Source organism: Cinclus cinclus, chromosome 3 (genome assembly GCF_963662255.1).
Source record: "Cinclus cinclus chromosome 3, bCinCin1.1, whole genome shotgun sequence".
In the NCBI taxonomy this organism is placed as follows: domain Eukaryota; kingdom Metazoa; phylum Chordata; class Aves; order Passeriformes; family Cinclidae; genus Cinclus; species Cinclus cinclus.
In genome coordinates, this window is record NC_085048.1 from 114,586,288 (window position 1) to 114,601,505 (window position 15,218).

Below are 15,218 nucleotides of genomic sequence, written 5' to 3' on the forward strand. Positions count from 1 at the left end.
TTCTGAATGACAACAGTCTGCAAAATATGGTTTAAAATCTCCCATACGTGGGAAAAACATTTTTCATTTAGAGTAGCATAAAAAAATGGCAAATTTAAAAACTCCTGTGTGTTCTCTGAAAGCCGTCTTGTCATGTGAATTTAATCTGTGACCACATCAAAAGCTCAGATGATTGAATTAGAACTTGTGGACTGATGTTCTGAGGAACTCAACAAGCAAAAGAAGTATTCCTTCTTTTTAACACCTTTACACTGACAAGCACTGAGTAGTCTCAGTTCTAGTTCACTTATTGGGAAAAGAGGTATTTGGCACCTTCCAAAAAAAAAGCCCTACTTCCAAATTTTATCCTCCATCAATATTCAAGTCCATATGTTTTGGTGTAAGGTGACAGTGCCTCTGAAAAATGCATGATTTCAGCTGCTCTGAGGAGTGAAAGATTGGAGCCTCCCATTAAGCCAGCGTTGATTGCATGGAAATTTCCTGCTGGGTGGTTGTTTTCTTCAACTGTGAACTAATGATTCGTTTTTAGGTTGATTATTTAGCTCATATCTCAATGGCTGTTTTTCTTAGGCATCTTGGCTCACAGCTTTGTGAACTGGAAAAGCTGATAGATAAAATGATGATTGCAGAGTTTTCAACTTACGCTCGCAATGATTTAAATAGACCCCTAGAAGATGGTTGCCAAATTCTAGAAGAGGTATGTCTGTTACTGAAATAAACTATCTCATGAATATGTTTGCACTTTAACATACTTAATTAGTACCAACTAATTCAATCAGGTCCTTAGTAGCAACACTATAATTTTAGACTGTTTATCTTCTCATCCACACCTCTCCCCACCCATTTATTTTTGTGCTTGATAAGATTAAATAATTCTAATTGAACTCTGAACAGCAATCTAGGCCCACTTTATTTTTTCAAAATAATCAGTTCTCTTTTCTCTGATTAAATGTATATTGAGTTCATTTCATGAACCTAAGCATGTAAGTGGAAAAGAACATGGGCTCTCATTGACTTGGTTGTAAAATTTCAGTTTTGCAGTGAAAGCTGATATTTGCATGTTGTTCTTATTCTATTTCCCCATAAAGCATATGCTTGTCCTGAATGCATGCTTCATTCACAGTGTATGTATTTCTCATTCCTCTGAAGATCCATAAGCATATGAAGATTAAGCTATTGTGGTTGCTTTCTAGCCCAGAAAAAAATTTTTTGGGATTTTGCCTGTGGGGCTCTTCAGTAATTGCTAGAGCCTATGACCTGTTCAGCCTTGTTTAATGCATTTCATGAGATGTAGTGGTTGGCAGTAGCACTGCAGTGCTCCCATTTCTGCCCTGTGGTTCCTTGCCCTCTGTGCTGCAGCCTGCCAGCCTCTCACTTGGGCTGAGCCTCCTGTCAGTTTTGCTCAAGATCAGGAAACTCACTCATGGTTAGAAATATCTACAGGTTTAAGCACTTGTGAATGAGCCCAATTGAGGAATTGGCAGGAAAGGGGGTGGGAGAGAGAAACTCAGCTGGTATTGCCACAGGGAACTTTTTTTGTATAGCCAAAACTTGGCATTAGTCTGGAGGAATTGGATTGACCTAAATGCTCTTCACTGTGTGCTTGATATGTGAACTTTCTTACTGCTGTGCAATTTCTTAAAATTGTTTCTTGTCTTTACCTTGATATTTTTTGTGTATGTGTGTGGGGTTTTTTTTCTCAATTTTCTTTTCTCTTGATAGGAGAGACTTGTATCTCTAGTATTTGGACTTCTAAAACAAAGGAAGCTAAATTTTTATGAAATATATGGAGATGAAATGATTAATACTGCAAAGAATATAATTAAACAGGTAAGACAAACATTTCTAATGTATCTGACAAGCTTTCCTCTGCCCCTTGCAAATAAATTTTTTTAGTCATTAAGAACAACTCGGATGAACTTTTTAGGTGGCTGTTGGTCTCTCAGATCAGCTGAGCTTAAAGGGCTCCCTGAAGCACAGAGGTGTTTACAGAATAACTTTGGGAAGGTGTAGGTAGCATAAGGTCCCTGATTTCTCTGGAAAATTAACATGGTTGTGAACTTTCCTTTCTCTTAACACGTGGCTCTCTGAAATAGTGGAGTTGTGTCATAACACTACATTTCATTAAAAAGCCACAACAAAACAAACACTCCAAAACCCCACTACAAACCTCTCCCTTCAAACACACTGTAAAGCAAAACCCTCAAGTTCTTGGTGTAAACATGTAAAGGAGAATCATAGAACTTGCCAGTTTAAACAAATGAGTTCCCTGCAAATGGTACAGAAAATATTTCTTGTTTTAATGTTCACACAGAACTAGCATAGGCACATGATAAAAGTTTGAAAAATATCCTTGCCTTTTTCTGAGAGAGCAGGGTGAAGTAACGGAGAAGGTGGAAGTGCTTACCTTTAAAAAAAACTTAAATTAAGCCTCAAGTCCTTTTCTGCATTGGTGTGGTGGTTTGCCATTTAGGGCAGAGTATCTTTCAAGCCAAAAAACCTTGTTGATAAAACCAGCTAAAACCTATAATTGAACAAAATCCATATTACTTCTCTGGGGAAAATACATTGGCTAATTTGGATAGTGACATGATGACTTTCGTTTGCAGACAAATCTTAGGCTGAACTTAGGGTGTGTGTTTGGTACTTTCAGTTTTACTCATCTTGTTTGCCTGCATATGTGAGAATATTGTGTAAGGATTTTTTTTTTCCCTAGAGATAGGTTATTATTCAAAGAGTTGTGCTCTGATGTGCTATGACCTCATTCTCTCATTCTGATTTGTATCTCAAAGGCTCAGAGATAGGTGTTGAGTTGGGCATGTCCTGTCCTCATAGGATAGTCTGCAGTTCACAGCTGCATTGTGGGTTGGGAACCTAGATTTTAGAAGTTTGGATTTGGTCTTTTAATACTGTTATTTGAAGGTTTTTGTTTTCACCCAGACTTGGCTGTTCCAGTCCCTTTCACACTGCACGCCCATGGTTCTGTTGGTCTGGTTGTACAAGGTGGATAGGCCCATATTGCTAGTAAATTAAAAAAAAATAAAATAATAACACCAGGATAAAGTTGTTCATCTGCCTCACAGTTTCCACTGGCTTTTCACTTGGCTGTATCAGCAGTCATAAGGAGACTTTTTTCTATCCCCTTAAGATTCTTTGTTTGATCGTATAATAGACAACACTCCCTATTTTTCTGCTCATTCTTGGTCTCAAAATGTTTTTCCCATTCTGCTGGGAAAATTTAAGTTGCATTTTTCAGGTTTCCCCTCTGCTTAATAGTAGACAACTTTTAATCAAATTCCAGTGTAAATTTCTGCTGAATAAGGAAAATAGGCAGGATTTGAGTATTCCTGTGTGGCTTGTGCAATGCTTTTCTATGGTGGCCCATTGTCTCAACTCTTAGGGGTACTTTTCCTTAATAAAGGAAACTGTTTTCTTGCCACACCTCAAATGTGCTTCCTCTTCAAATGCATTGCTGGGCTGTTCTGGTCAGTGAATTTTAGTAGGTTTTTGCTGCCAGGCAAGTATAAGAGCCAAGGTTTGTAAGCACTGAGCACACTGCATAGTTCCAGAACAAGGTTCTGTTCTTCTTCAGAATCTTCTGTACTGTCCACCATTGTTCAGAGCACAGGTAAAACCCATGTGGCTTGAGATGGCAGCTCTCAGTCACCTCAAGCACAAACGTGCTTAAAGCAAGATGAGTTCACACTCTACTATTTATTTGTTCAGTTTATTGACTGGTATTTGGGAAAAAAACCTTTTTTGGTCTCAGTGGAGTTGATTTGTACCTTGGGCTTACAAGTAATGGAAAAAGAGATTAATGAAATGGCGTGCAAAACTAGATGTGTTTGGAATGAAAACTGGTTATACTGGAGACCTGAGGAAGCTGGTCAGTTTTTTTATGCACCAGCTGCTTTGGGGGGTTTCTTTTGTTGTTTTTTGTTTGTTTGTTTGTTTTTAGAGAAACAAGTTGTTAAGTGATGCAAGTATGTCTTTCTTATTTTGCTTCTCCTTATTTAACTTGAGGGTTAATGTAATGTGTTTGTTACGAAACTCAGCAGTGGTTAGAAAGAAGCTAAGATCTTCTTCTGTTTTGTTTTTTTTTTCTCCTTAAAATTTGACAGTGTGTGGTTAATACGGTATCGCAGATAGAAGAAATAGATACAGAAGTGGTTGTTAAGTAAGTATGCAGCCAGATTTTTTTGTGGTGGTGGTGGGTGGGAATAGTATGTTTTTTAGCATAGATAAATTTTTCATTCTATTTTTTGCTTATGTTTCCCCATAATTAAGGATTATGCTTCTCTTGCATCTTAAGACTCTGCCTTTGTCCACCTCTGGTTGGATGTAGTTTTACTTCTCATTCAGATTCTAATGTTACCTTAAATCTACCTTTTAAAGAAATACTAAATTTCTGTGAATCTCACTACATGAAACATATATCTTTTGAATATATGGAGATACTTCTTGAATGGAAATGTCTCCACTTGAAAGCATTCCCTGTTGCCATAATCTGGGACTTTGTATTAAAACATGTAATTAGTTTAAGTTCCTCTCCCATAATCAAGAACAGGAGCTATCCAGAGAGAAGAGCAGACAACTCTAGCACTAGAAATGGTCCATCAGCAGCCTCACCAAGCCCAGCAAAGGCAAATACCAGAGCAGAGGTGGAGATGAAGCCAGACTCCTCTCAGAGATTGCACAGAGGGCAGTGGGCACAATGTGGAAGATGAGAAATGCCAGTTGAATCGTAGGGAGAATCTGTTCCCCATAAGGCTGGTCAAACACTGGAACACAAGCCCAGAGAAGCTGTGGGATCTGTGCTCTGGGACTCAGGCTTTGACTGACCCCGAGCTCAGGGCCCAGAGCAACCCAGTGTAGTTGGACCTGCCTTGAGCAGGGCTTGGCCAAGGCAGCTCCAGAGGCCCCAGCTCCAGGGGCCCCTGCCAGCTTCTGTTTTTTTCTATGGCTTTATGATTCACTTGACTCAGCAAAGTGTTACCCCAAGATAATAAAAATAGTCCAGCTGATAAAGCAAAGTGAGTTGCAAAACCTGCATGGATTTCATACCCAGACTGGGAAATGACTGGGCACAGGGTCATTTTTACACGTTGGATATTTGGTTGCCATTCTCCAGTGTTTAGTCTTCTGCTCTTGGGTCCCAACTGTGTATTACAGGCTTTAATTTTTGTTCTGTCAGTGATTTTTTCTGCCCTTTTGCCACAAACAGCTGGCTTGTACTTTAATAGCAGAAGTGGTCTCATTTCAATGTAGGATTTTTGGTAATTTTTTCTTCCTTCCATGTGGTTTGTGAAAATGTTATTAACCCCATCCCTTGTTGGTAACATACTTATCCCTGGGAAGAGAACATTATGCCCAGGAAAGACTAAAGGGTAAATGTAAAGCTTTCATTTTCTTTTAGTATAATCTAATTCTATATCCCTCCTTCCCCACTCCACTTACTTTGTGTTGATCATGACTGTTGTTTGGGTGGTGTCTGTTGCTTGCCAGATAAAAATCTACACAGCTTTCCTTATATTTGCAATTCCATTTAAAGCATGTTTTCTTTTCCTTTATGTGCCAGTAGGCATCATGGCCAGCAAACATGTGCTGTTTGCTGAATACTGCTCTTTTTTTAGGCTTGCAGACCAGATGCGGATGATGAATTTTCCTCAGTGGTTTGATTTACTGAAGAATATTTTTTCTAAATTCACCATCTTTCTCAAGAGAGTAAAGGTAAGACATTAATTTACAAACAACTTCATATAGTTCAGGCACAAAAGGGAATGAAGTTGCTTTTCCATTTGAAGTCTTGAGATGTTGGTTTTGCTTGTAGAGTTCAAACTTCTGATTGAAAGGAGATGTAAATGTCGGCATCCAGGGCAAAAATGATTAATGCTAACAAAGAAAGCAGTGGCAAAGAGAAGATACCTCTTCTGCTCGATTACTTCTATTCTAAGATGCTAGGGATTAGCACAGGACTTTTGTACGTGTCAGATTGCTCCAAATGAGGTTTCTTTCACCTATCTCAGAAATGTCAGATACTGGTTGCCATCAGACAAACGGACCTACCTCTAAATACTAACTATGTGAGAGAAAATAAAGCCAGGATTTAGTTTAATTTTGTGGGCAGAAGAAAATCTCTTTCTAGCACAAACTCCTGGCACTGAGTTTTGGGGTGTTCTTTTTTTTTTTTTTTTTTTTTTTTTTTTTGGTAATAAAAGTCATATTTCATTCTAGGCAACGTTAAATACTATCCGTAGCGTGGTTTTCTTGGTTCTAGACAAGAACCAAAAAAACAGAGACCTGGAGGACACGTTACAAAAGAGCTCTGCTAAGGAGAGCGTGGTGGACAGCGAGGTGGCCTACCTGACCCACGAGGGGATGTTCATCAGCGACGCCTTCGGCGATGGGGAGCTCCCGGCCGGAGCAGCCGACTCGTCCTCCCAAAGGAACACCTCTCCCAACAGCGAGCCCTGCAGCAGCGACTCCGTCTCGGAGCCCGAGTGCACCACTGACTCCTCGTCCAGCAAGGAGCACACGTCCTCTTCTGTTACTCCAGGAGGAGTAGAGATGATGTGAGTGAACACCCTGCCTGTCTCCAGCTGGCAGCGTGGCCGGAACGAGGGGTGAGGTGCAGGCGGTTGTTTCTGGTCACACAGTACAAAAATGACTTTGGAGGAATGTGCTTTTTAGGTAGGTGGAGTGTAGTGGGTCTCTCCCTAGAGACTGCCATCAGAGTGCACTGTTATGTTTGCCTTTTTTTCACCTCCTTATGTAGTGGTGCAGGGACTGATTTATGTCAGTTCTTCCAGAAAAGAGCCCCTTCTCCATTAGTTTTTCTGGGGAGGCCGCTTTTGTAGAGAGCAGGAGAGATGTGAGTCCCTGAAAGACAGATTGTCATGCCTTTAATTGCTGTTCCCTGTCCATGTTCCCTATGGTTATTTTTCCTGGGGTTGGTTGGTTGTTTGTTTTTAAGATGGCTTCATGGAATACGCCTTGATAAATTCTAGAGAAAAACTTTCTTTGTCATCAACTATTTGACCCGCATAAATAAATAAATCCATCTCAGTGCTTTGGTTACATTAGGCAGTGCTGCCCCAAGGTGTTCCAGTCTCTAGAGTTCCAACCTTCTGGCATCCTTTTATGCACCCCTTACTTATGGCTGCAGGTCGGAGCTATCTTTTGAACAGAACCAGGCATAATGTGTGTGGAACTTGGGCATGAACCACTTCAACAGCCAGCATGTCTGGATACAGAGTTATATGAAGCAAAACTGAAATACCACTTGTTACTCTGCTGAGAGATGGAAGACAGCAAGTGGCCTGCCCTTGCTTGCTTGGTCCTTGAGTACCTGTACTTATGTGCTGAAGCAGCTGTTAGTTTTGATAGAAACCTTCCCCACCAAATGACAATGCTGGCTGAAGGAGATAGATTTAAAATAAATATGCTGTGCATAAAAAACAGGCCTCTGTATGTCTGAACATCTGTTGTGTGCTGGAGGAGAAATGATTTGCGAAGAGGAGTCCAGGGTTTTGTGGGAGAGCAGGGAAAGGGAAGGGGGTTGGATCCAAACTAGTCTGGAGCTCTTTGCCAAGTTTGCTAAAAATTTACCATCCACCTAGAGCTTCTCAGGAATAAGGTTGTTTCTGAGGCTGGTTGCATAACTTTGTCTAAAATGAACTTACTTCGTTGCTCTTCTTGTTTGCACCTTTGCTCTCTGTCTGGATACGCAGAGCAGTGTTATCCCAGTTGCTGCTCTGTAGTGTCCTGAGTTCTCTCCTGTTGTGCTGTCAGTCCCTGGGCTGGGCCAGAAGATTGTGATCTTCACTAATGGCATGAACCATGGACAGCAGAGCTGTGCTAAGTGCTGACCTCAGAACAGTAGACAAGTCCTACAGGGTTTTCTAAAAAGCACTACCTTAAGAGCCTGGAGTCTAAAGAGGTAATAGAATGAAAGCTAGATAGATTAAGGCTGTGGAGAGTGCAGAGTATCTATTTTAGGCTTTACACTTCCATTGGAAGAAAAGTGCCGTGTTTTATCTGTCATATGCTTGTGATGCTGAAGTCTCACAGGAGCTGGGTAAATTTTAACTCAGTAAGTTGTTAATTACATTTATTGTATGAGTAATGGCTATGTCATTTTTTACCCTTAGATCGTTAATAGCAATTAGAATGCAGAATAAAAAAAAAAAATGTGCCATTGCGCATTTCCTTGCTACAAGGGGGGCTGACAGGACCTTGACAGCAGCTTAGAAGATCCCATCTGTATAAATGTGCATCTGTGATTAAATGACTGCATTTGACAGTTGCTGCAAGGCTCTTTCCTTCTGTGTGCAAAAATACTGTTTGCTCCATAAACTGATGCTCAGCCAACTGCTTCTGTCACTTGTAGAATCAGCGAGGACATGAAACTGACTGACCTGGAGCTGATCAGGCTGGCAAACAATATCCAAGAGTTACTTTATAATGCCTCTGATGTCTGCCACGATCGTTCAGTCAAGTTCCTCATGGCAAGAGCAAAGGTGAGGAGCTTGGGTCAGACTGCTGGTGGTGCCTCATGCTTGGTGAGCATTCACTTCCAGGTTACTGCTTTACCGAGGATTCTGAAGCAGCATCCATGATGGCAGTGTAGGAATTGTTCCTGCTGCCACAGGTTCTGCATGGTCATGCTCAGAGCACACCAGTGTTAATGTAAATCATTGTGAGAGAGCATTGGTTTCTTCTATTTCTTTCTCTTTTTAATATTCTGATTTTCTGTCTTTGATGCCTCTTGCAGAGAATGCGTGTCTGTGACAAGGTAGCTGCTTGCACTGCAGTCTATTGAGTGTGTCACATGTAGGGTTAAATAATGTGCCTCTTCAAACTGTAGCAGCCCTCAGACATGCTGACTAGTTATTTCCATGTGTCTCTGAATTTTTGTGGTGTTGTCTCCTTACAGTGGTTTTCTTTGCATGCAGGATGGCTTCCTAGAGAAGCTGAATTCCAACGAGTTTGTTACTCTTTCTCGCTTGATGGAAGGCTTTATCTTGGATACTGAGCAGATCTGTGGCAGGAAAAGCATGTCCTTGAGAGGAGCTCTTCAGAGTCAAGCCAACAGATTTGTGAATAGGTTTCATGAGGAGAGGAAAACAAAACTAAGGTACCTCTGGGTAGATAGTCTTTGTGTTCTTCCATGAATAATTTTTTGTATTGTATGCCAGCTGAACACAACCTTTTGTTGCCTAGAACATCAGTAAGCTTGTTACACTTAAAAGCAGGGAGTGAAAACCCTGTATTAAATCCCAATTATTTCCACTTGATTTAGACTTTTACTGTTTTCTTAACTTGATTTCTTCAAACTGGATTGTTCTACACTTAATTAAATAAGTACAGGAATGGCTATAGAAAATACACAAAACTAACATTGAAGGGCAGGATTGCTCTGTTTCAGGGGTTTACGAATAATTCACTTTCAGATGTTTTCTAAAAAAAACCCAAACTGCTCAGAGGAACAGCCTGGCCGGTAACGTCCATCAAGTCTGTTTGCTCTCATCCACCAAAAGCTGTTAAAATTCCAATGTATATATGCATTACTTCATTGGCAGTGATCTGATAAAGACTTCTATTGCCCGGTGTAGTTTTTGGTCCCCTATGACAGATTGAATGAACAAATTGTGAGCTCTCTAGACCAGCATAGTATTGTTCTGTTTTGCTGCTGACAATTGTTGCGGACCTCCTTCTCATGGAGATGACTGACATAACATTTTGGGGGCCAGTGGTTTTTTTAGAATTGTTTTTCAGCATTACAGGCAGGAGAAGTGTCAAGGCAAGCTATTTCTTTCTCAGCTTCCTCTCTCTTGTGTTTATAACCAGCTTGCTTTTGGACAATGAGCGCTGGAAGCAAGCTGAAGTTCCTGCTGAGTTCCAGGACCTTGTTGATTCGGTGTCAGATGGCAGAATTTCTCTCCCTGAAAAAAAACCAACAGGTGTGTATCTTGCAGTCCTGGTGTGAAATTAATTTATTGCCTGTGAATTCTGCTGTTGAATATTGATGGACATATTTTGATGGCATGCTGGATCTGTGTTTGCTTGCTGAAGAGAAGAACATTGATAGCTGTTCTCTCTTCTATTTTTTTTTTTTGTTACTGCTTTTGAAATGCCTTGTGCTGAAAGATTATCTGTTTACTTTTTGAAAATTCCCAGAAGTGTTAGAGAGCTGCCTTTTTATACAAATATTCACAGTGTAGAAGCTTGCAGTCTCTGCACAAATTCAGTCATTTCCCACAAGGCACTGCTGAGGAATTGCAAGGGATTGAGGAGCACATGAATGTGCTCAGCCCTCCTTGTGTGAAACGAAGCTCCTCCTTCCCACTACTTCCTCTGCCAGTTCAAATGGAAGGCAGCATGCCATGTGGCTGCTCATGGAAGGGAAAACTCATGTTCATTCAATTATTTAACTTGCCACAGAAACCTCATTTGACCTCAGAGAAGTCACTTTTTCCTCCTCCTGCCCCACTTTCTTGTGTGCTCCATGGGGATGATTAATGTGTTCTTACCTCGTGGGAATACTCATCCTGTATTGCAGTGATGGTTGGGGGAAGTGAATACCCAGAAGAAGAAGAAAACATGCAGAGAGAGGGAGGAAAATGGCAAGAGATTAGAAGGAAGAAAATACAGAGATGTCATGATAGAGAAACCCTGACCTCCCAGAAGGAACATAGCAGATAACAGAGAATGTACTAAAGCAATAATCACTCCAGTTATGGAACATGACACCAAAATATGTTCATCAGCTATTGCTCATAAAATAATCTCCTGCAGCTTCCTTCAAGCAGATAATTTAGCATGAAAAACTGCATCAGTAAGAGCTTCTATTATGAAGCCTGAGGAAAAAGTAATTTGAAACTAAAATATTGATACACACAGCAAGTCACTTGAGAATGTGTAGCAGAAAACCTAGTGGCTTTTTCTGTCTTTCTTCTGTTTGTAACCTGTTGTATTTGGAGTTTTTAAGTCCAAAATGACTGTGGGACTATGAGATTTTTTGATCTAAAATCACAGCAGATAATGAAGTAACTTTATGGGTTGTAAATATTTTGATGGGTGATCAACTATTGAATAAATCCTGTAAAAGAGAGAAGTGCTTGCTACAGAGATTGTGGGTTTTCTCAAACCTTAGCAAGTGAAAGCTGCATTTTTATAAACAGCATTTTTTGCACTTGTTTTTAGTCTAACTCACTCCTTTTCCTGTCTTACTAAAATATCTAGCTACTGAAGAAAGAAAGCCAGCTGAATTCCTTATTGTTGAAGGACAAAAATATGCAACAGTTGGGTAAGATGTACTCTTTTCTCTTAGCACTGGGTTAGTTGGCAAGAACTTTGAGTAGATCTGTGATGAATGCTATCCCTCTCCTTTCACAGACTAGTTTCTTTTTGGTTCCCAACAGTTTTAAAACACTACAAGCTCTTTGCTACATTAAAATGCCATTTTTTTCTCTGAAAAAGGTTTTCTCTGAAGAGGCTAGGTTTTAATTTATCATTTTATTTGAATGGTTTTTTTCCAAATATTTCATGAAAACACACATCTAAAAATACGGGTTTGTCTCTGAGCACACTTATTTCTTAACAATCTCTGGCAAAAATTGTAGACTCTTTGAATAGTTTGGGAAGAAAGAGACTTTTAAAGATCATCTTGTCCACGCTGCCTGCAGTGAGTAAGGACACCTTGCACTAGGCCAGGTTGCTCAGAGCTAGGGCATCCACCACCTCTCTGGACAGCCTGTAGTAGTGTTCCACCATTCTCATTTAAAAAAAAAATTCTTTCTTATGTCTAGGGTGAATCAACCCTCTTTTATTTTAAAACTGTTTGTTGCTCCTTGTCCTATCACCAGCAAACTAGCAACTTGGTCCCTATCTTTCCTATAAGCCCCTTTAAGTACTGAAAAGCTGCAGTAAGATCTCTCCAGGCTGGACAGCACCAAAATACCTGAGTCCACTACTGAATGGTTGCTTATCTTATTCAGAATAAGGTATGGGCCATCTCAGAAGCTTGATATTTCTTGACATCCTGGCTGATTTGAATTGGAAAGTGGTTTCTTAAAGCTGGTTATATCAGAGACAATTTTAAAATGTATGATACTCACTTATTTCTTTCATTTAAAAGCATGCTGTGTTTCCAGAGAGTGTGAGGCTTAAGCATTAATTATGCATGAGAGTGTTTTTTGGAGAGGGAGTAAAGCCCTGGAAGATCTCACTCCCCAGAGTTCTAACATCAATTTGCACCCAACTTAAAAGGTGTGATGTACAGGATGTCTTGGACCAGCTGTCATTTTATGAGTTGCTTTATGATGTGTCATTATTCAATTGGAAACAGAATCTGATGGCTGAGAACTTATGTGCCAAGCAGATGATATCACTGCTGAAGAGCATTTCAGGTCGAGTAGGAGGATTGCTCTAAAGGATAAAATTTGCTTAATATATGATGTGTTTGATAATATACCTCTGATCACTTGAAACTTGTTATATTTAGCTCTGTGAAGCAATTAAAAGCTTCACTGTGCAAATATTTAGTTTGTTTCTACACACTTCTACATCCAGTTTCATTGCATCTAATCAAATAAAATGCATTCGTCACAAATGCCTCGTGTTCACAAAACATTCTCCAGGTGTTTATTTTCAGTTGACTTGTCATCATCTTTCTGCACTCTACTGCCTAGAGGAAGAAAGAGATTCAACTTTTTGAAATGTTAAAATATCCACTCTGAACGTTTGATCTTACGTCAATTTTCCTGCCTTCTGTGTATTTGAATTCAAAGGAGCATGCTTGCTCTGTGGGGAGCCTTCTCAATTCCATCCAGTAACTCCAAAATTCTCCAGTGCCTGCTGACTTCAGGAGAAATTACAGGTGTTGAGCATCTTTGAATATTTGGTGCTGTTTCTTCACAGCTGCCATCTCTGTTTGTGGCTCCTTAGCATTTATTACGTATTTTTCAGAGATTTTCTTTCATATAAAATACTTCTTCCACACACCACCCTGTGGAATGGGTATTGGTTGTAACTATATCTATGTAAATCTCCTTTTATGTTTCACTTCTGCTCCACATCAGTTAGTGGATTTATTCAATGCTATAATCTCTAGCATTGGGTAGCTTTCTATCAACATGACTAGCCTGTGTTTGATTTTTCAGCATCTTTTGTGCACTGAGATGACATATTTGGCTTTTTCTTCTTTTTCAGGACAGTATTGCTGCTAATAAGAATAATCCTGGAGTACTGCCAGTGTGTGGATAATATTCCTTCCATCACCACTGACATGCTGACCCGTCTGTCAGATTTACTGAAGGTAGGCTCCAAATGTGCCCCGGTGCCAAGCAGGGGCAGGCAAGGTGCAGAGAACATGTCTTGCTCTCAATAATGCTTATGTGTTTTTGTGATTTCATATAAATCATAAAAAATACCTAGAATTGTTGTGTTTGCTACTGTGCCATAAAGAAACCTTTCAAGCCGAAGGCATTAAAGATGCAGTTTGTTGTGGGAATTAACTCTGGCTGTTCACATGGAATACTGGAAATCCCATCTAGTAGTATTTGACATAGCTCCCTGTCCTTCAGGCTGGGTGTAGGATTAATGCTGCTGAAGGAAAAGCAGTTTGATCCCAGATGCCACAGAAATATGTATCTATATTGAGGAAGGAAACAAGTTACTTAGTTTTTACAAATCAGTAGAGGTATAGTCAGTAGAAGCATGAAAAATAATGTGGAATGAAGGTTCTGTTGTAAAATGTAAAGGTGATGGATCACCAGGACCTCTTGGTCATTTATTTCTCACTAGAGAAGAGGAAAGCTGGTAAAGCCCAGACACTGCAAGGTAATGTAAGTAATCAATAATAAAAGGAACACATTAATGCACCTTAAAACTGTCACACGCACACACATATATATCTATCTATATAGGCTCTAAAGCCTAGCAGTGAATTTATTTCAAGGTTCTCACATGTATCTTTGCCCACCAAGGTCATATCAGGTATTTGAGTTCTGAGCTCGAGCATAATCAATGAAAGATAAACAGATTCAATCTCCCAAATGATACTTTACATAAGGTGGGGGGCAGGGGAGGGGAAGCAAACTCTAGGAGATGAACCTTTAAATATTTGTCTTATTGGTAGTTTGTATTTGAATGACCAGATGCAGGAAGATTGCTCCCTGCAGTTGACATTCAGATTCATCCACAAATGTTCCCTTTTAAAAGCACTGTCCAAGGCAAATCAATCTGTCTGAGCCTGCCCTTATTCAAGTTTCCTTCTCCAGCTGCTGCTTCCCTCAGGAATTGCAGCACCTTTTCACAGGTAGAATAGCAGTGGATGTGTCAAACTTGGCCAGATTTGCATATCTGTGTTACTTCCCTCTCCTTATCTTATCTCATTCTAGCTCTGTCTGTTTGTGATTTATTTCTTGGTATTCAAACATCATGTGCAGTTTAATTACTGTATTTTTTATCTGTCAGCAAGGTGCCATCAATTGGAGACGTGTCAAGAACAGCTAGGGGGAAAAAAATAGCTGATTGATTATACTTAGAACAAAATAGAGCCACTCCAGGTGTCCTGGCACTGTATCTTTTGTTTGACAGCTGTCAGAGCCAGCAGACTTTGAGAGTAGGAAGAGCTAGACTTGATTGTCACGAAAAATGGAAAGCATTCCCAGGTAATGAAATTCCAGGCAGTTTTGAGCTCTGGCTGCAGCCTGAGTGAAATGACACCTGAGTATGGGAGAAATCATGGAATCCTTTAGATTGGGAAAGACCTCTAAGATCAACTGAGTCCAGTGTTTACCCAACACTGCCAGGGTCACATCAACACACCTTTTAGATACCTCCAGGGATGGTGACTCCACCACTCTCCTGGGCAGCCTGTTCCAATGTTTGACAGCCCTTTCAATGAAGAGATTAGCCCTAATATCTAAACCCTGGTGCAGCTTGAGGCCATTTCCTCTTGTCCTGTTGCTTGTGGAGGAAGAGACTGACCCCTACCTGGCTACACCCTCCCATCAGGGAGTTGTAGAGAGTGAAAAGGTCCCCCTGAGCCTCCTTTTCTCCAGGCTGAGCACCCCTGGCTCCCTCAGCTGCTCCTCCTCAGACTCGTGATCCAGATCCTTCTCTGGGCACACTCCAGCACCTCAGTGTTGTGAGGGGCCCATACTGAGCACACGGGGCTGTAATGACTGGGGTTGTTCCTTGCTGCTGGGTGC

At 40.4% G+C, this 15,218-nt stretch overlaps 1 protein-coding gene across 2 annotated transcripts in view; it reads left to right on the forward strand.

Moving 5' to 3' along the window:
* The window catches only part of VPS54 (VPS54 subunit of GARP complex), a 46,585-nt gene that overhangs the window by 21,285 nt on the left and 10,082 nt on the right, over nt 1-15,218 (forward strand). For both annotated transcript variants that reach the window (XM_062490655.1, XM_062490656.1), the window contains 10 exons: nt 571-697; nt 1,723-1,830; nt 4,122-4,177; nt 5,634-5,730; nt 6,235-6,572; nt 8,390-8,519; nt 8,955-9,136; nt 9,850-9,962; nt 11,245-11,308; nt 13,213-13,318. In XM_062490655.1, coding sequence (XP_062346639.1) covers nt 571-697; nt 1,723-1,830; nt 4,122-4,177; nt 5,634-5,730; nt 6,235-6,572; nt 8,390-8,519; nt 8,955-9,136; nt 9,850-9,962; nt 11,245-11,308; nt 13,213-13,318 — 1,321 coding nt within the window. The remainder of the gene's footprint in view (nt 1-570; nt 698-1,722; nt 1,831-4,121; nt 4,178-5,633; nt 5,731-6,234; nt 6,573-8,389; nt 8,520-8,954; nt 9,137-9,849; nt 9,963-11,244; nt 11,309-13,212; nt 13,319-15,218) is intronic.